Source organism: Mus caroli, unplaced genomic scaffold (genome assembly GCF_978045245.1).
Source record: "Mus caroli unplaced genomic scaffold, Mus_caroli_1 scaffold_17, whole genome shotgun sequence".
NCBI lineage: Eukaryota > Metazoa > Chordata > Mammalia > Rodentia > Muridae > Mus > Mus caroli.
This window is the reverse complement of record NW_028227272.1, coordinates 18993766-19013481: the sequence shown is the minus strand read 5'-3', so window position 1 is coordinate 19013481 and position 19716 is coordinate 18993766. Positions and strand designations below refer to the sequence as shown.

The following is a 19716-nucleotide window of genomic DNA, read 5'->3' as shown; positions in this document are numbered from 1 at the left end:
CTGTCTGGCTCCTTCCCGGGAGAGGGACTAGGACCCTGCCTCTTCCGTCCTCCGCGTGGAAGGACAACTTTCCTTTCCAGTTCCTTCCCTCTCCAGTTCCTTCCAGAGTTCAGGGAACGCCTACCAAGCCTGGGACTGAAACCAGCCCCTCAGCCTGTGCATCGTCTCCTCGGCCATCACCTGGCCTCGGGTCTGGCTCTCCTTTCTCGGTTGGGGAAAGCGAGGCTCGGCGCCACGGTAACTTTACTAGAATACACGGTCTGGGGGAGGGGACCCGTGTGTTCCTCCGTCCTTTGACCACATGCGCCCCCTTCTTCCAAGAGCTTGGCTCGCAGCGAGTCTCTAGATCCATGCATGGCTCGGGACGCGCGGGGAAAGTTGTCAGCCCTAGCGTGCAGAGCTCTCCTCGAGGTGCACCTCACTCTGGCCCCGCGCCCACGTCGCGTCCACCTTGCACACACCCCGCCCACGTCCGCGCCCCTCACCTCCCGCGCGCCGCTTGGCTCCGCCGCTCCCGGCCCCGTTCGGGCCGCCGCTGCTTCCGCCCGCCGGGCGCGCAGCCTGGGAGCGCCGAGCCCTCGGAGCGCGCGGCGCGGGACGGGCAGGGCGCGCACTCTCGGCGGTGCACACGCCGCTCCAACTCTCAGGCGCGCGGGGTGCGTCCGCCCGCCGCCGCCGCCGCCGCCGCCCCGGCACCGGGAGGCAGAGCAAGCGCTTTGTCCGCACGCCCGCTCGGGACTCTGCCCGGAGGAGGCAGCCGCGCCGAGTCCCCGCCTCCGCCTCTGCCCCCGGGCGGGCCGGGCCGGCCGCGGTGGGGGGAGCCAGGCTGAGGGCGAGGGTGGGGGCGGGGGCGGGCGCAGGAGGAGAGAGGAGGGCAGCGGAGGCGGCGGGAGCGCCGGGTGCCGGGCCGGGGGAGCCGCGGGCTCTCGGGAAGACGCGGATGATGAACAAGCTCTACATTGGGAACCTGAGCCCCGCCGTCACCGCCGACGACCTCCGGCAGCTCTTCGGGGACAGGAAGCTGCCCCTGGCGGGACAGGTCCTACTCAAGTCCGGCTACGCCTTCGTGGACTACCCCGACCAGAACTGGGCCATCCGCGCCATCGAGACCCTCTCGGGTGAGCACTCGGCGCAGCCCACGCCGCGCCTCGCCGGCTCGGGACGGCGGCAGCAGGGAGGCCGAGCCCCATGGGCCGCGCCCGCCGCGACTCCCGAGCCCTCACGCTCACTTTCACGCACCAGCCCCGCGACTCTCGCGGCGGGCTGGCTCCGGGATGGCCGGCTGCCCTGCCCCCACCTCGGGGGCTAACACAGACCCTTGGGCCTCAGAGTCGAGGCGACCCTGTGCCCCTCCGAGGGTCCCCAGACTCGCTGGCTCCCTAGGAGCGCCCCTGGAGTGCCCAGCTGCTCTCCAGAGCTTCCCCCGCCCCCACCTTTGCAGAGTCCCCCGTGAAATTTTTCTTTTTCTAGACCCTTCTAGTATCCCCTTTGCCAGGGACCCCCCAAATCCAGCATCTCTCCTCCTAGCCAGACCTTCCTTCTTCCCATGCCTCGTGCCAAAGACCTCTCGCCCTCTGTCGTCTCCCAAGCCGCACTCTCCTTTTGAGACCCCCTCTTGTCTTCTGGCCCCCCACTTTCGGCATCTCCTCGACTTCACCTACTGAACCCTTCGAGGTCTTGGGGTTTTTCCCCACCCGGCCCTTGTCGGACCGCACATCTCCCTCGGTCCTTTCCCGAAGCTCAGTTCCCTCTCTCTGGTCTCGGAAGCGCTCCTATTTTTCCCTGAATTTTTTGTCCGATTTTATTGAGAAGAACTCGGGGCTGGGGGCTTTCCGCCTCCCGTCTCCCCGCCTCCTGCTCGGCCAGAAGCACCTTTTTACGAGGTACCCTGTCTCAACTCGGTGGGGGCCCGGGCTGAGAACCGGGAAAGAGGCGACCGGGGGGCCCGCGAGCGCGCTGGAGCCCGGACGGGAGTCGGAGCGCGACACTCGCCCGCGCGCGCGCTCCCAGCTCGCATCCCGCACACGCACGCGGCAGGCCACGCTCCCGGGGGCCTGGGACCCCCGGCCCCGCAAGGGAACCCCTTTCTTTGGGAAACCTGTGCGGCGGGGCAAGCTGGCGAGACCTTTGGGTCACCCCAAAGCAGGCGCCCGCAGAGCCAGGGACTCCTGCGCGTGTCCCCGGGACCGCTGTCAGGGAGGGCAGGGGGCGAGCGCCTGGGAGCCTCCGGGTCCCGGGATGGCGGGATGGGGTGCTGGGGGGCCGGAGAGACCGAGGCGCGCCAGCCTTGCAGCTTGAGTTTCAAATGAGCTCATTTTTTCAAATTGGCGCCGCTCTTTATTAAATGTGTTTTTCCGGTAATGCCACCCCCAGCTATACCTGGGGTCGGAACCGGGCTTGCGCCCGTCCCTCTTCGCTCGTTACCCGGGGCGTCCACTTTTCATCACAGTTGGCGCTAAGTTCGCCCAGCTGCGGCCGGGTGGAGACCCCTTGAAGGCTCCAGAAAGAGGAGCCCGAGCGTGGAGTAGTGTGCGAGCCCCTCCTTGACCCCTGCGGGTTTGACTCTGGGAGGTTCTGAGTGCTTTAAATTTCTGTTTTAAAGGTAAAGTGGAATTGCATGGGAAAATCATGGAAGTTGACTACTCAGTCTCTAAAAAGCTAAGGTAAATATATTTTGCCTAGTTCTTTTTTTCTTTACCCCTTCTGTGGTTGGGCTTCCATACGCATAACTAAAGAAATACGCTCAGCTTTAAAAAAAGAAAAAAGTGTCTATATGGTTTTTAAAGGGGCTTTTGTTGGTTTTGTTAGTGGACATTCATAGCTTTAAAAGTTATTGTTATTATTTATTATTTACCTTCATTCTATAAGGTGTTTTCTGTGCTTGCAAACTGGTGCCTAATTAGGGGTCGAGATGGAGAACACTAGGTGGATTCAGTTGGCTGTGACCGATTAAGTTTATCATAAATTACCTTTCACTCCCCACGGCCATCTCTGACCCCAACACAATAGCAAACTTCCTGTGAGATGTTAAGAGTAAATATTTACTGTTGTCAGCTGAATTGCTTAACTAAACCATGCGATTAATTACTTTTTTTGCATAGTTTAGTGATGAATTATAAAATAATTCAGTAAATACGGAGGGTTTTTTTGGACAGTATTCTAAAGAAGTAGCATGTTTGTATTGGATTGAGGGAGAAGCCAGACTTTAGTAACTGAAGCGCTGGGCTTGGATCCTGAGCACTTTGTTGTCACTGTTGCTTTAGAGAAACGTTAGGGGGATAAACAATGTCGCGGGGAAGTCGATAGTTAGCTTTTGTTAATGAAGGAGTAACACGCTCTGTGGGGATTGGGTTTCCCCAGTGATTCTCTACTAAAGAATGAAGGAGAACATCTTTGTCTAAAGCTCCTTGTGGACTTTAAATTGGGAGTCTTTATTCTTTCTATTCCCACCCACCACGTGTCCTAACTTAGTTTTCTATCCCATTAACCAACGTTTCGTTGCCGTTCTTCATTAAGCATCTGAATTGGGGAGGCAAAGTCTGATTTTTTTCCACCTCCTTAGTCTGAAGTAGATGCTCAAGTTCTATCAGGATTAAGAACATTTTAAAACAAATTAATTTTATAAATACTTGGATGTGTTGGAGGGTCTTAAAAAACATTGTGTGCCCAGTTCTACACACATCATAATGTAACAGAATCTGTTTGGAAATGATTGTGCCACATTAGAAAGCTGTTTTAATACTTTTGTTTTTGAAAAGTTAGGAATTATGATTTTCAGTCTGGGCTGTTATACTGAACAGATTCTTAGGTTGAAAATGTGTAGCTGGCTTTCTGTAAAGTGTCTTATGCTTATATTTTCCTTCAATGGCATTATTTTTTTAAGTTGGGATGTGTAAGGGGATGTTTTCTGGGATGCTCAATGCATACTGTAAGTTTAAGCCATTCGTCTCTTAACAGTTGAAATTTGATGAATAATGTTAGAACCACTGAGAATCCTTAAGGCAGTATGCATCTATAAATATTTCATTTTTGTTGGCTGTCTTGCTCTTGTGAATCCATTTGGAGATTAAAATTAACAAAAGTCACTAATTTTTTAATTAAGGTTATTTGATATCCCATTATTCCACAATGCAGTGTATATCATTTAATTTTGAAAATAAGTGAAGTACTAATTTATTTAAAGTCATCGTGATCACCTAAAATTTAACAAAAAGACCACTTTGTTTTTGTTTTTAAATGTAGGGGTTGTTTGCTTTTTGGCTGAAGTGTCATGTAATTCTCTTATATGATTTCAAAAGTAGTTATGTCACAAGTTTTAGCATAAATTAAATAGTCTAGGGTGTCTATAGGAATAAGCGAATTCTTTGAACATGTTGACATTATGAAATAACTTGGAGGAATCTGAGAGCAGGCTGTGTGATTGACTACACCTGAAGACAGTTAACATTCCAAATGCATGGGTAGCCTGCTGGAGAGAGTGCTAGAGCACACGCTCTCTCTCTGTCTCTCTCTCTCTCTGTCTCTCTCTGTCTCTCTCTCTGTCTCTCTGTCTCTGTCTGTCTGTCTGTCTGTCTGTCTGTCTGTCTCTCTCTCTCTCTCTCTCTCTCTCTCTCTCTCTCTCTCTGTTTAAAAATCAAGTTACCTCTTGCTGTGCTAAGGGGAAGAAGGCTAAACTGGTTGGAATTGATTAGCTGAGGTCTGCCTTCTGGGATGAGACATCATTAATTCTTCATAATTCTGGGCACAGCTATGCCTTGTGGCTTAAAAAACAACAGCAAAAACCAAACAAACAAAAAACAGGGTACTGTGACATTTAAGACCAAAGCTTTCATGTTATGCAGTGATTATTTTTTTGTTCTTTTATTGTTTTTTTGATGCAAATTGACAAGTTGGAAGTAAATTTGTGAACTATGAGGGTAAGTGCTGTATGTGGTTTTTTTGAGTTTTGTAGAGAGAAAACAAGTTATTCTATCTTGTTTGCCTCCTTGAAAAAAATGATTCAACAATTGAGTGATAATTTTTTTAAATATTGTGCTTGTTTCTTTGATTTCTTAGGGAAATCACATCTATATCCCAAATACTTTTTTTTTTTAAGCTAATGATAGTTTGTAAGATGCTTTAGTCTTTGTGGAATTATTGGTATGCTATTTGCTTACCACTGGGTCTTCAGTTTAATCACATAGCATCATTTTATACTGGTGGCTACAAAATAGACAGACTAGACACTTGTCACCCTGCAGAGGATTCTTTTTCTTTGTGCTACATATGTTTCATCCTTTGTCAGTGCAAAGTATTGTCTGTCTGGCAAGGCATGCCATCATTGTCCCACGTACATTCTACTTGATTTCAGTCTGCTGAATACAATTTTTTTTTCTGTATTCATATAGAAAGTACCTGTAGGTCAAAGATTTTAAGAGGAAAAAAAAATGATAACTTTAAAAGTGCTGTTCAAAGTTATGGAAACTTTCTTGATAGAAATTTTACTTTGGGTACTGCTGAAAGTTTATCTAAAAAGTCATGTCTGCACACTGGTACACATATTGTATAAGTTGTGTTGACCTAAGACATGCTAACTTAATGTGCTTTTGTCCCTAAAGTTGAATGATTCTGTGAGAAACAGAACTTAAAAAAGCAGGCAGTATCTGCCCACTTCTAGGAAGTAGCTGAATGATGCTAGATAGGGTTCTCCTGGGACAGTAAGATCTTCGGAGGTGGAGCAGGGAAAGTTGTGAATCTGCCTTTCATGAGTTAAACACCAGTAATTGTCTTCTCTCCAATGCAAATGAATTTGGGCTCCTATAGGAATGCTAAAGAAAACAGTATCCCAATTGTATTTTGCTTGTATGTACTACATTGTGTATGGCTGAATTAAATACCAACCCCCCCAAAACCCACCCAACTTCCAGCCCTCCCTATAACAAAGGCTTTTTCTGCATTAATTTTAATTTTCTAGAAACAAGAAAGACCTTATTAGTTTTAAATCTTATTTAGTAGCCTTCTATTTCAAGACTTTGTTGAATTAGAAAATAATGGCTGGACTTAATTATATATGTGGATAGATTAATACAATGTCACATGAATATTAAACTGTAAAGTCACAGATTTAGCTTTAAAAGTGCAGCAGCACATTTTTAAAAAGATAACTTTTTTTTCTTATTTTCTAAAGAGCACACATTTTCCTGATCTCTAGAAATAAGTGCTTGGGTTAGAATAGAAATGGTAAAGAAAAAATTACTTGGTATTTAGACAACAATGTAGTCTTGAAATGTTTGTAAGAGGCTAGCACTTAACTTTTTATATATTGTTAAACATTAAAAACAAATGAGGTCTACAAATAAAATAAAAGAGAATTGATACATAGTCCATTTGTTACATTGTGCTTTCTAATAGTAACATTTATTTGCAACAATAGATAATAAAATGACCACTAAGAAGTCCCTTAAGAGTTATGTGTCTTGTGTTAAACTGAGGTTGTCATTTCATAGATGAGGGGAAATTAATAATATTTGGAGAAAGCTTTTTATATATCATGGTCTGAAGTATATTTTCTTTAAGAAATGATTTTACCTTTTAAAATACACTTAAAAGATTAGAAGATTCAAAACTAATTACATGTGAAAATTATTTCATCCTTTTTAAATGTCTGTGTGGAGTGTGTGTAGGTTGCTTTAAGGTTCTTAGTGCATTCAAGAGGAATGTTAATGATGTTGTATTGTGTATAAAAGAACAGAGACCAGGGCAAATTTGTCACAAGACAGAAAAGCAGTAAAAAAAAAAAATCTTCTAGAACTATTTATAAATGTTTGATATTTTCTAAATATCTGCTATCTACAACTGAATCACTATTCCATGTCTCAGTTGGTCCCTTGTTACCGAACTAAATTGTCATCCCTCTGATTGAGCAGTGTGTGTGTGTTCTGTGGGGGGCAGTAGTTTTACACAGATCAAGTAGCAAGACAAAGAGGAGATCTTTAATTGAGCAACCGTTACTCTGAGTTTCAGTTCAGAGAAAATCACTAGATGATTGAAACTCACAAAGGAAGGCACACATAATGCCATCTTCCCCGAGTGATGCCCAGCTTTTACAGGTGCCAGAGAGGACACAGACACCTGCAGAAGACGGTTCAGTGCCAAAATGACCTTCTTAGAGTTCTCTCAAATTCAATTCCATGAAGGCTTTGCTCTCCCCAACACCCCTACACACACATACACTTTCATTTTATTTTTAAGACACAGTCTCTCTCTGTGGAGCCCCAGCTGTTACCGAACCCATGAACCTCTTTGCTTCACCCTCCTGAGTGCTAGGATCATAGGCACACACTACTGTGCCCAGCTTTTAAAGTGTGTTACTGCATGTGAATGTTCACTTAGAAATGCTGTACTTGGGAGGATGCTTTGTTATTTTTGCACAACTAATTATGGATCAGTTTTTATTAGAAGAGGCATAGAATTGGAAGCTGCTTACAAAGTTATAAATATAATTTAAGATAATTTTAAAGAATGCATTTAAACATCTTGAGTGTATTTTCAGTTGGTTTTTTGTTTTTGTTTTTGTTTTTTTTGGTTTTTTTTTTTTTTTGAGACTGTTGAGCGTTGGCTGAACTAACTTTAAAAAAAATGTGTTGCATAGAAACTTCTAGTCAAAAGCATAGTATCTCAAAAACTATGTCTGACTTCTTCATTTGAGGGACAGAAGAGTTGTGCTTAAGAAGGCATGCCTAAATAATTGATTGGTCTGTTTTGTTTTGTTTTGTTTTCGCAGTCACTGGGAAGTACAAATTAATTTTGGGGAATATTCAACAATATAATAAACACATAAAAGGAAGCAAATAGCATATACCTCCCAGTAAGGACAACTCTCCCCTTCTTCTTATTTACTGCATTAAACCATTTGAAGCTTTTTGCTCTATAATTTGACTTGATGCTTACAAACTTATAATTTTCATTTGATGGCATGGGTTCTATTTTAGGCAGCAAATAGCAGAGTGTCCCAAATTATTTTTAAGGTTTTACTTGTCCTGTTTTGATTATGGATTTTAGTCTGGTTGCTTTACAAAATATGGGAAAGAAATTATTTTTTTTATTACAGAAAACCTTAGGTTCTGTCCCTTTCACTGTCAAAGAAGAGAAAAAAATTATAATAATGTGTCTTCAATCTAGTTCAGAGTTGGGTGGCATGTTGATGCTGGATAAGGAGAGCAGAAACAGGTGCTTCTGTGGAAAGGAGCATCATGTCCACAAGCCATCCCTAAGTCCATGGTTAGATATCGCCTCCCGAATAGTGATAGCCAGCCCCCTTCCTCCACCCCTACTCCGACCCCCAAGCAATAATTTTGTATTGTTGCTTATTCTTGCACCTTCTAATTGTTTAGGTCTCTTATGTTTTTATTTCCTAAAGTGCAAGCACTTAATTACAGTTTTCCTGGATGTTAAAGTGGGCATTTTAAGTTCAGTGCTTTACCTAGCAAATAGAAACACTTGTGTGAACTTTTGCAACCAAAGGGATATTTGCAATTTAATCGCATTACCATGTATTTATTTAATACATATGGAAGTGTGAATTGACTTAACAATTCTTAAAGATTTTTTGTGATCTGGTACTGTTATGAACACAGTACTAGAGAGCATTGTGGTAAGGGGTAGCTCTTGTGACTTCATCTTAAGTTCATACAGTAATAAAGCTATTATGGCCTCTACTACAGAAATTTTACTTTTTTTAAGTGAGATTTGGAAAAGGGGGGAAAGGATGAGTTCTTTTCTCATCTGAGGAAGCTTAGACTTAGAGAAATGGAGTGATTTGTCTAAGGCAGATAAATAGATTTAGTAGCAGGGAAGAACCCAGGCCAGAGGTCCATCACAATTCACACTTAATCAGGGAAGGCCCAGATCCCATCAGGAGTGATAGAACTTGTTTGTCAAGTGCCCAAACTTGCAACTACTTCATTCTTACCCTGGTCCAAATGATCTGCTCTTCTGTGCTACACTATTTTTATAAGAAAAATAATTAGAAATAGGCACAATTTTTTACTATTTTATTTTTTGGTTTTTCAAGGCAGGGTTCCTGTGTGTAACAGCACTGACTGTCCTGGAACTCACTTTGTACACCAGGCTGGCCTCAAACTCACGGAGATCCACCCACCTCTGCCTCTGGGTGCTGGGATTAAAGGCATAGAGACAAGCAAGTCATTTTAAAAGCAGCATTGATCCTTGCTTTATTTCTGCTTGCCATAGACAAGAGAGTGGGGCGTTTATCCAGGGAGGTGTTTGGTGGCTTTGCTTGGCTGCTATTTATACTGTTTTGTTTTTTAGTGGTTATATTCTTTGTATTAAGAAATAGTGCTAAAAAGGACATTCCTCACTGGGGACAGTGGCACACACACCTTTGAACCCAGGCTAGCCTGGTCTACATAGCAAATTTAAGGGGAGCAAGGGCTACATAGAGTGATCCTGTCTGTCTCAGTAGGCCATAAAACCAAAATAGGACAGTGGGCTCAACATTTGAGCCACAAATTAGGCACTGATTTTGGTTCTGGTCAACGTTGTAGCACCTTTTGGCAAAGTTGAAGAATTCACCTGGTGGGCTTCTTCTCCAGGCTCAGCCTGTTGCAGGAGGCAGTGCTGTGTTTTGACTTGTTTCCTTGGTGGGAGCTGCCAGTCTTTCTTCCTTTGCTTCATTTTCTTTGAGAAGAAAGACTTTGACACCTGCTTTGAGTATAAATGAAGGTATGCCATGAATGGAGTCAAGTTCTTAATGACATACTCAGGAACTGAGCTGGTGTGTGGTGCCCTTCATCTCTGAACTGTAATGTTCCCCTGAACTCACCATTTGGTTTCCTTTTGTTGACTCTCATGGTAGTGGTAGTGGGACAGAGGGTGGAATTATCGAGGAAAAAAAAAGTAGGTAAAGGGTTAATTTCTAACTTCTTATGCGGGTCTTCAAGTTGTACAGCTCAGGGCTTGATGTGGCATTTTCTGTGTAGTTGTGACTCAGAGGATGGGACAGGAAGAGAGTAACTAATAATTACAGAGTGGTAGCTGCATCTTGTGTATTTGTGGCTGTTTCTTTAGTAACATGAAACTCATTTTCTTCTATAGAGGGAGGTGGTACATTTTTTAAAATTAACTTTTTATTGATTCTTTGTGAGTTTCACAATATGTACCCCACTCTGACTCATCCCCCCAGCCCTCCACCCTTGCAAACCCCCCCCATAAAAAATAAAAAATAAGCAAAACAAAGCATAGAAAACATGTCATCATGGACGCCATAGTATGTCACAGTGTGTCCCCACAGTATAGCCCTCTGTTCACACCAGATGCTGTTGCAATGAGTCACTGGCCTGGTCTGAGGTCTCTGGCTTCTGTGATGCTATCAGTATTGGATCCTCACCTGGTCTCTTCCGGGTTATCCCGTTGTTGTGTGCTCTGTGTCACGTATATCCTTCAGCAGGACCGCAGGACCGGCAGGACAGCCCTCTCACAGGCCCCAACAGTGAAGGTGGTACTTTTGTTTTTGTTTTTTGTTTTTTTTTTTTTTTCGAGACAGGGTTTCTCTGTGTAGCCCTGGCTGTCCTGGAACTCACTTTGTAGACCAGGCTGGCCTCGAACTCAGAAATCCGCCTGCCTCTGCCTCCGGAGTGCTGGGATTAAAGGCGTGCGCCACCACGCCCGGCGGTGGTACTTTTTTAGCCGTAAGATAATATTATGAAATGTGTTAAATTGTAAAGGATACTTTCTTTCCTCAGTCAAGATCCTGAAGGTAGCTTAAGATATCAGAAGAGACTTTGTGTGTGTGTGTTTTCAAGGCAGGGTTTCTTAGTGCAGCCCTGGTTATCCTAGACTCACTTCATAGATCAGGCTGGCCTAGAACTCAAGAAGCCTGCCTGGCATTAAAGGTGTGCACCTCCACACCTGGCTTAGAGGATGCATTTTTAATACATATCTTCTTTTACCCTTTTCTTATTGAGAAAGCAAAAAAAAAAAAAACTGAGTGGCCTTCCTGTGTGCAGGTAGCTTCCTATCAGCCACCATTGAATGAGATGCTGGCAATGCTGCTCTGCTGTGTGGGCCTTTGTTTCCCCTGGGAGCCTTTTCCTTTAGCTCCTTGTCTCTGATGTTAACAACCCTACTTTGAAAAATGGATGTTTTTCTTCATATTGTATGCCCAGAGTTCTGAAGTGCAGTTCTCTGTGTGTTTCTTTGTCAGATGTTGATGATGAAAGATTAACACAGAAAGAACGTTTAGTCCTCTCATTGATTAAGAAAGAAAGAAAGGAGGGAGGGAGGAGATGCCGCAGAAGCAGGCCACTGGGTGGCTGAAGCCTGGGGTGCAGCTGTGTGCTCTGGGATTTCCAGAGCACAGCCAGGGCTGGGCAGCTCTGTAACCTTTCTTTCCTTGACAATGGAAACCTCCTGGTGTGGCTGGTCTGCTCACGGGTTTTGTCCTTTAAGCCCCTGCCCTGACCGCGTCCTCTCCCCCTGCTTTCCCTTTGCAGTGGTGCTAAGGAAGCCGGCTTGCAGGCCTGGTGTGTGTGCTAGCCTCAGTGCCCCCTCCCCCCCCTCCCCCAGCTAAGGTTTGGGGCAGCCCAGGAGGCACGTGTGTGCTTGCTCAGTGTGTTGGAATGCATGATCTCTGTGGCACACACTTCCCTGAACTGTGCAGCTGACACACCAGCTTCTGTGGGTGTGGGGCCACGCACTGCAGAGTTTCTGTAAATGGTTGAAAGATTGGGGGAAAGAGCTTCTTCTCCCTGGTGAAGGTTTTCCCTCATTACGCGCAGTTGTCTGCATTCTTAGGAAGACATCTCTCTCATTTCCTTCTTAATTACTGAAGGATAGAAAAGAAATCTGGATCTATGACTCATCTGACTCCTGCATCCAGCTAATGCCTTGACGCCTGGACTTTGACAGTGCTTGATGGGACACCTGAGAAAGGAGGGAATCGAGCATCTTTAGAAGTACACAACCTATTCTTCCTTTTAGGGAATTAAAAAAAAAAAGGCTAATGGCTTAAGATTTTTACATTTTAGCTGCTTTTATTCTTAAAATTTTACACATTTTGTCTGTTCATCACGAAATACCCAAGATGACAGAAATAGGATCGAGAGTTTGTAAAAGGGCATTTTGTTTTGGTGTTAAAGAGGCCTGGGAACATCTGGTTGCATCTTTAGACTTTTGACCCGGAAAAGTTAGTTCTTTTGCCCATTGATTTTCATATAAATGGTTCAACATGTTTTATTACTATTTCAGTAATGCTACCAAAATTGATTTGTAGCGTTAGTAGGGTTTTTGTTGTTGTTGTTGTTTGTTTTTATTTTTGTAGACAGGGTTTCTCTGTGTAGCCCTGAGTGTTCTGAACTCACTCTGTAGACCAGGCTGGCCTCCAACTCAGAGATCCGCCTGCCTCTGCCAACCCAGTGCTGGGATTAAAGGCTGCTACTGCCGCAGGTTTGTGGGTTAGCTTACGTGTGATGATTAAGGTCACAGTGTTATTTCTGCCTACCTGACAGATTTCAAGGCTAAACTCTGAGTTTGACTTGCTGTGGCAGTGGTTTGTAGCACTGCCCCACAGAGCCTGTGACTGAGGATCACTGAGTTTATTTATGGGGACAAGGAATAGCTGTGTGTTCTGGAGAACTCCATGCTTGCGGCTGTGCTCAGGGCTGCTGTAGACCCTGTAGTTGCCTCTCAAATTTGGTTTAGAAAGGGGTGTGGTATTAAGAAAAAAGCCTACCGGTGTGTGAGGTCTGGATGATCTTAAGCCAGGCTTTGATTGGTTTACAGAGCACCCAGCCCTTCTCCTGATCCCCTGGGCACCTTCCCTCTTGCGTGGTGGCCCTCTGGCCTCTGTCACTTTCACTTTAGAAACTGCTTTGCCAGTTGCATGGCAGGCTTCCAAATCTATGGATTTTCCTGTAGTCGACAACAGTTTCCTTTAGGAACTTCTAGGCAAGCAGCCCTTTACAGATCCACTGGAGTCACCTATGAGTGGTGACATGGGACCTTTACCTAAGAGGGACAAACTTTGACTTTAGGCTTTCATGTTCTCTTACCAGTTGAAGCTGCACAGGAGTGACACATAATCTTGAAAACATTAAAGGGGTTAGATTGACAGCGAGTCAGATGGGGCGGGAGTTGTCATACTCTTTCCATATCACATGGAGTTTATTCAGAAAAAGGGTATTACCCTTAAAAAGGCTAAAAATAATAAGTTAGCTGATTAGCAAGGGGAAGGGGATTGTGGGGGTGTGTGGAGGACAGTTAGGTGAATGTAAACAAAGTCCATTACATCTACGTATGTAAGAACAGGAAAGCATCCTAATGAAATCCATGTGTTACGTGTAACTAATATCTGTTAATAAAAGCATTCTTTTAAGAAAGGCCAGCAAGAAGGCTCAGCAGGCAAAAGCACGTGTCAGTTAAGCCTGATAGTCTGAACTCAGCCTCAGAATCAACTCCTGCACGCTGTCCTCCAACCTCCATGTGCCTGCTGTGGCACACCCGTGCTCAGACTCACACAAACACAAAGAATTAAATAAAAACAAGTTTAAAACCTAATTAAAGATTGTAAACAGAGTACAAAGGAAGTCATGGTTACATTTATCATGTAAATTTTATTTTATCCTTGGGGGGGGGCAAGTGCACCCCAGCATGTGGGTGAGACTGGAAAGATTTCCTTCTGCCTTGTGGGTTGGAGTGTTAAACTCAGGTGCGCACCTTCACTCCTGAGCCATGTTATTGGCCCATGATTACATTATTGATGACTAAAATGTTTTGAATAAACTATAAAGTAGCCTTTAAATCATAGTGGTGGCAAGATATCAGTGGTCATACCGTGTAAAATAATCCCCCCTTTCTTACACCGTTCTTTTTTCTAATCACTTATTTTATAGGTCCCAGTAATAACTAATTACCTGAGAGTAATTATAGGTCAAATACGAATTTTTGAAACATTTGTCGGTTCTCCTTATTTTTAACTCTTTGAGGATTTTGTACATACTCTTCCAAACTCCTCAGATCCACCTCCCTTTCTCCCTGTCCTCATTTCAGTTTTTAAAAATGTATAGCTAAATAAAAATCTATCAAACCCAGTTTGCACGCACCCCCCCCCCCATATGCTCATCAGTGTGAGACTCCTTCTCCAGCAGCCATTGGCTGGCAGCAGCTTCCCAGTGGGGTGAGCTAGGTGGGATGGGAGCTTGCACACCTCTCCCCCACTCCATCCTGGAATGTTCATTGATTTGATCTTAGCGGGCAAGCACAGCTGCGAGCTCATGGTCTACCCTGTGCTACCCTGCTTATAAACCCTCTCTGAATCTTCTGGGATATGTAAATTCTAGTTTCTCCTATTGGCTTTGTCTATTGGCAAAACCTGGAAGGAAAAAAATAATTAAAACCACCAATTCTTTAGTTACTTTTACCTGAAGCCAGGGACTGTTAGGGAGCCTACAGGGCTTAGGAACCCCATGGGTGATGCCCAGCATGGCGCTCTGCTTCTTTCTGCTGCCTCCTGCCTTCCAGGATCAGTGACCTCATACATATATACATCCACCTTTTGCAATAAGATGAGAGCTCACAGGTTCCATTCTCAGGTATCTGTAGACAACTGCAGCAGCAGCAGCAGGTGGTGGCAGCAGGGGGGGTTTCTAGACTGCAGAAGAGAGCTCCAGCCGCCTGTGGCCACTAGGAAGTGTAGGGCCAGTGTTTGCAAATACAATTTCCAAGAGAAAGATTAAACAGTTTTTAATGCAGAATCCTTATAGTTATATTTTATATGTATTTTGCCTGTATATATGTATGTGTACCAAGGGCATGCCTGATGCTCATGGAGATTCAAATAGGGCATTGGATCCCCTGAAAGTTGGAGTTACAGTTGGTTGTGAGCCACTCTGTGGGTGCTGGGACCTGAACCTGCAATCCTCTGGCAGAGCAGCCGGTGCTCTTATCTGCCGAGCATCTCTTTAGCTTCTAACCCCCGAATCTTTAAATTTTACTAACAGTTCAAAAATGTTTGTAAACATTGAGGATCCAGAAAGACACAGGTAGAGGTTAAAGAAGACTCATGGGTTAACATTTGCTACTCTCTACCATGTATCTGTATCCATAAAGTGAATGAATACACAGGAGCTGAAGACACTGTGGGGAGAGTGTGTGTGTGTCTGTGTGAGTGTGTGTGTGTGAGCGTGTGTCTGTGTGTGTGACTGAGTGAGTGAGTGAGTGATGGAGTGTGTGTGAATGAATACACAGGAGCTGAAGACACTGTGGAGAGAGAGAGTGTGTGTGTGTGTGTGTGTGACTGTGAGTGAGTGAGTGAGTGAGTGAGTGAGTGAGTGAGTGACGGAATGTGTGAGTGTATGTGTATGTGAGTATGTAAGCATGTGTGAGTGAGAGTAAGAGTGACTGTGTGTGTGTGAGTGAATAGATGAGTGTGAGTGTGTGTCTCTGTGAGTGAGTGAGAGTGACTATGTATGTGTGAGTGAGTTATGTGTGTGAGTGACTGTATGTGTGAGTGGCTGTGTATGTGTGAGTGTGAGAGTGAATGAGTGAAGGAAGGGGTTCTGAGACAAGACAGTCTCTGTGTGGCCCCAGCTGTCCTGAAATTCATTCACACAAAGGTCTGCCTGCCTCTGCTTCCCTGAGTGCTGGTGTGCAGCACCACACCCTACCCACTGCCCACTATCTTACTTCGTCCACGAGTGATAAGAGGAAAATCCTTCTCTCGATGGGCTGGATATGTTGTGTCCTCCACATTCCTCTGTGCCCGTGGGGACCAGCGGTTGACATCGGCTGTTTCCTCAACCACTCCCCCTCCTGTCACTTTGTCTTGAGACAGAGTGTTTCATTAAACCTGAAGCCTGCCAGTCCTGCCATACTGCCTGTCTGCTCACTGCCGAGCTTATTGAATACCTGTTTTGTGGAGCCATCTAAAATCTTTTTAAATATAGGAAGTATATATCCTGACTATGTATATTGTCTTATGTACATGTATTACACAATGCAGGCTCATATGATAAAATATAGCCCTCTATTTCCACTTAATTGGCAAAATAATTTGATTCCACTTTCTGATCCAGACAAGGCAACCCTAGCGAGTGCTGTAATTCATGTGCTAGGGAAAGGTGATTCTCTGTGTCTGGCAAACACTCTACACTTTGGTTTTACATTTCTTTGTGAGTGTGTGTATGTGGGCATGCATAGAGGTCAGGGGACAACCTTCAGGAGTGCTTTCTCTCCTCCTCCTACCTAGGTTCTGAGGATGGAACTCAGGACATTGGGCTGGCTGGCAAGACTTTACAGTGTGGTTTGAATAAGGAATGCCCTCCACAGTCGGGCACTTCCCCAGATGGTGGCACCGTTTGAAAAGGTGTAGGTGCTAGAGCCTTGCTTGCTTTAGGATAAAAAGCCTTTGCTACCTGGGGCTGATATTTGAGATTAAAAAAGCTTGCCGACTTCTAGTTTGTGCTTGCCGACTTCTAGTTTGCTGCCTCTGCGTTGTGCTTGTGGCTGAGGGTGCGAGAGCTTAGCACCCCGTCCCCACTGCAATGCCTGTCACCTACTTCTATGTGTCCCTACCTGCCTGCCACCTACTTCCATGTGTCCTCACCGTGATGGATTCTTATCCCCCTGGAACTGCAAACCAAGATAAGCCCTTCTTTAACTTGCTTTTGGTCATGGTGTTTTTTTTTTTTTAGCAGCAGCAATACCCATTGAGCCATCTTGCCAGCTCAGATAAACACTTCTGAAAATATGACTCAGGTAAATGTCTACTATAAGGCGACATAGAACGTTTTAATTTTTTTTCTTAGAATGACTGACTGGCCTGAGTTGTATAATTACCCCGCCCCTGCTTTCCTGTGTGCTAGGGTCACCGACGTGCTCCCCACTCCTTAAAAAGGCAGATGGGTTTGAAAGTAAAATAGACCAGTAAAGAAATATATGAATGAAAAGCAGGGTGTTCTGGTTAGGGTTGTTACTTTCTGTGTGTTTAAATTGAGGCATCTGAAGACTGTTTAGATTCTGATCTTTGGCTCTGGGAGCAATAAATACTCATTAAAGCCAAAGTAGAAATTGTTGACTTAAGAGACATTTAAAAAACAAAAATAAAAACTGCTCTGAGGGCTAGGATGTAGCTCGTTGGTAGGGTGCTTGTCTGGCATCAGGAAGCTCTGATTCAATCTCCAGTACTGCATAAACCTGGTACAGTGGGTCCCCTGTCATCCCAGCATTGCAGGGGGAGCCATCAGAAGTTGATCCTCCGTGTAGGGAGTCAGAGCCAGCCTGTTTGTGTCAATGCAGATACTACCCTGACAACTGGAAGTACCACTTTCAAACCGTGTCTTGTACTATAATTCACAAGCATGAAGGAGCTGGTCACAGACTCCAGCCAGCATAGGTCAGATACCAGTTTGCAATTTCAGGATCCAAGTGGTTTCACAAAGATGGCCAACCCTGATTTGCAGGGCAGGGTGATGAAGAGAGGGGACATTGGAGAGGACTGGTCTTTGGCCACATTTTTCTTCCTCCTCCTCCTCTTCTTGTTTTTATTTTTGATTTTTAAGATTTTATTTATTTATTATATATGTGAGTACACTATTGCTGTACTTCAGACACACCAGAAGAGGGCATCAGGTCCCAATACAGATGGTTGTGAGCCACCATGTGGTTGCTAGGGATTGAACTCAGGACCTCTGGAAGAGCAGCCAGTGCTCTTAATCTCCAAGCTATCTCTCTGGCCCACATTTCTTTTTCTTAAAGACAGGGTCTCACTATGTTATCCTGGCTGGCCTGGAGCACATGGAAATCTGCCTCTGGAATGTTGGAGTTTTTTGTTTGCCAGAGCAAATGTTGGGATTTAATGCATATATATCACCATTCCCAGCCTGGGCTGGTCTTCTAAACAGAAACACTTTTTTTTTTTTTTTTTTAAATCACTGTGCAGACCAACCTGGCCTAGAAGGCATGTAGACCGGGCTAGCCTTGAACTCATAAAGATTGACCTGTCTCAGCCTCCCTAGTTTTACAGGGCAGGGTGCACTCTTAAAGGTCCACACAGACAGACAAATTGACAGCAGCTCGAGCTGCTGCTGCTGTCATTGGAAGTCTTGGTTGTGGCTCCTGACAGCACATCCTGTTCTGTTGGGATCATGACAGCAGGCTTCCCCAACATGAGGACAGAGTGATGTCACCAGCTGCCTTCCATGACCTTGGTGTTGTTTTTGCATACCCTCCCTTTATTAGACATGAGACATTAAGTCTAGGCCACACTCTCGGGATGTTGGACAACTTTGGGAGCTGTGGTGACGTTGAAGTCAATCAGGAAGCAACAAGTAGATGCGGGCTTTCTTTGTGACATTCACTGACGGGCAAGGATGCCAACACAGTAGCTTCACAGTTAGCGCCTTTCAGAGTGAAACTGGACTCTGGGGAACAATGGTCGAACCCGTTGTTGGCTACTGAGTGCAATGGTCGAACCCGTTGTTGGCTACTGAGTGGTATTGATTCCTCCGTACACCTACAGGTTAAGGAAGTTATCCACTCTCTCCATTTCGGAGACTACAGAGCGAAGCACAGGATTTTAGTGCCTCTGGTGAGGATACATTTTTACTCTCTCAACCTCAGTTTTAGATTTTTGTTGTTGCTGTTTTAACCTCTTTCTCTTCTCTGAAGAGTAATTTCTCTCAGACAACCCTTGGTAGACACAACTGTTCCCTCCCTGCCTCGCCTGAAAGAGCTGATGTTTTTAAATACCTAATTGAAGACACAAAAAAACACTTTTCTACTATCAATACAGATGTTTGCTACATTTCTGCCAGCAGCAGAGAGTCCTTTTTGCTATTTTTGTAACTGGGTGAGGTCTGATTTCTCCAGAATTACGCCATACTGTGGTTAGCCGTGGCCTACAAGAGGGAAATAGATTTACTCTTTAAAATCATGGGTTTTCTAAGAAATGTGCCATTTACTATCCAAACATGAGCATCTTCCTCCAGCAGAACACAGTGGTCACTGTGATATTAGACACATGCAGTTCTCTCCATCCCCTAGAAATCGAAAGCCATGGGGTCCGCAGGTCTTTGGCCCTACATTTATCACACACTAGAAACACACTGCAGACACGTCTATTGGGACCTGTCGTGTTTGAAGGGATTTGAGAGTATTTAGAGATTGTCTTTCATGTCAAGCATGTCTCTGTTAGGCAGTGGAAGCCAGGGCCTACAGCATTCTAAGCAAATGTAGCCACCGAGCCGTATCTCTAGTATAAGCATATCAGGTGGCTTGTTCTGTATTTTACCAAATGGATGGCAGTTTCTCAGCTTTGCATTTAGGCTGCTCTGAGCTACTTGCCTTACTCAGTGAGTATAATAACAGTCATGATTCAAACTCCTCTTTAAGCTCATCCCTGGCTATCTGCAATGTGCTTATTCCTGGAATACATGTAACATAAGAAAAACGTTTCTGGGGACATAAGTTATGTGGCATGGGAAGTTTTTGCTTTTAAAAATAAAAGTAAGTTATTTATTGTCTTAGTTATGGTTCCCATTGCTGTGAGGAGACACCATGACCAAAAGCAACTTGGGAAGAAAAGGATTTATCTTACTCTCCCATATCATAGTTCATCATTGAAGGAAGTCAGAACAGGAGCTCAAGCAGGGCAGGATCCTGGGCAGGAGCTGATGCAGAGGCCATGGAGGGATGCTGCTTACTGGCTTGCTCCTCATGGCT

At 44.8% G+C, this 19716-nt stretch overlaps 1 protein-coding gene across 1 annotated transcript in view; it reads left to right on the top strand.

The window, feature by feature from the left end:
* Nucleotides 1-868: 868 nt before the first annotated feature.
* Igf2bp2 (insulin like growth factor 2 mRNA binding protein 2) overlaps nucleotides 869-19716 on the top strand; it is a 104152-nt gene continuing 85304 nt past the window's right edge. Inside the window, exons 1-2 of the mRNA XM_021184654.2 lie at nucleotides 869-1118; nucleotides 2603-2663. Of these exons, the coding sequence (XP_021040313.1) occupies nucleotides 941-1118; nucleotides 2603-2663 (239 nt within the window). The 5' untranslated portion in view covers nucleotides 869-940. The remainder of the gene's footprint in view (nucleotides 1119-2602; nucleotides 2664-19716) is intronic.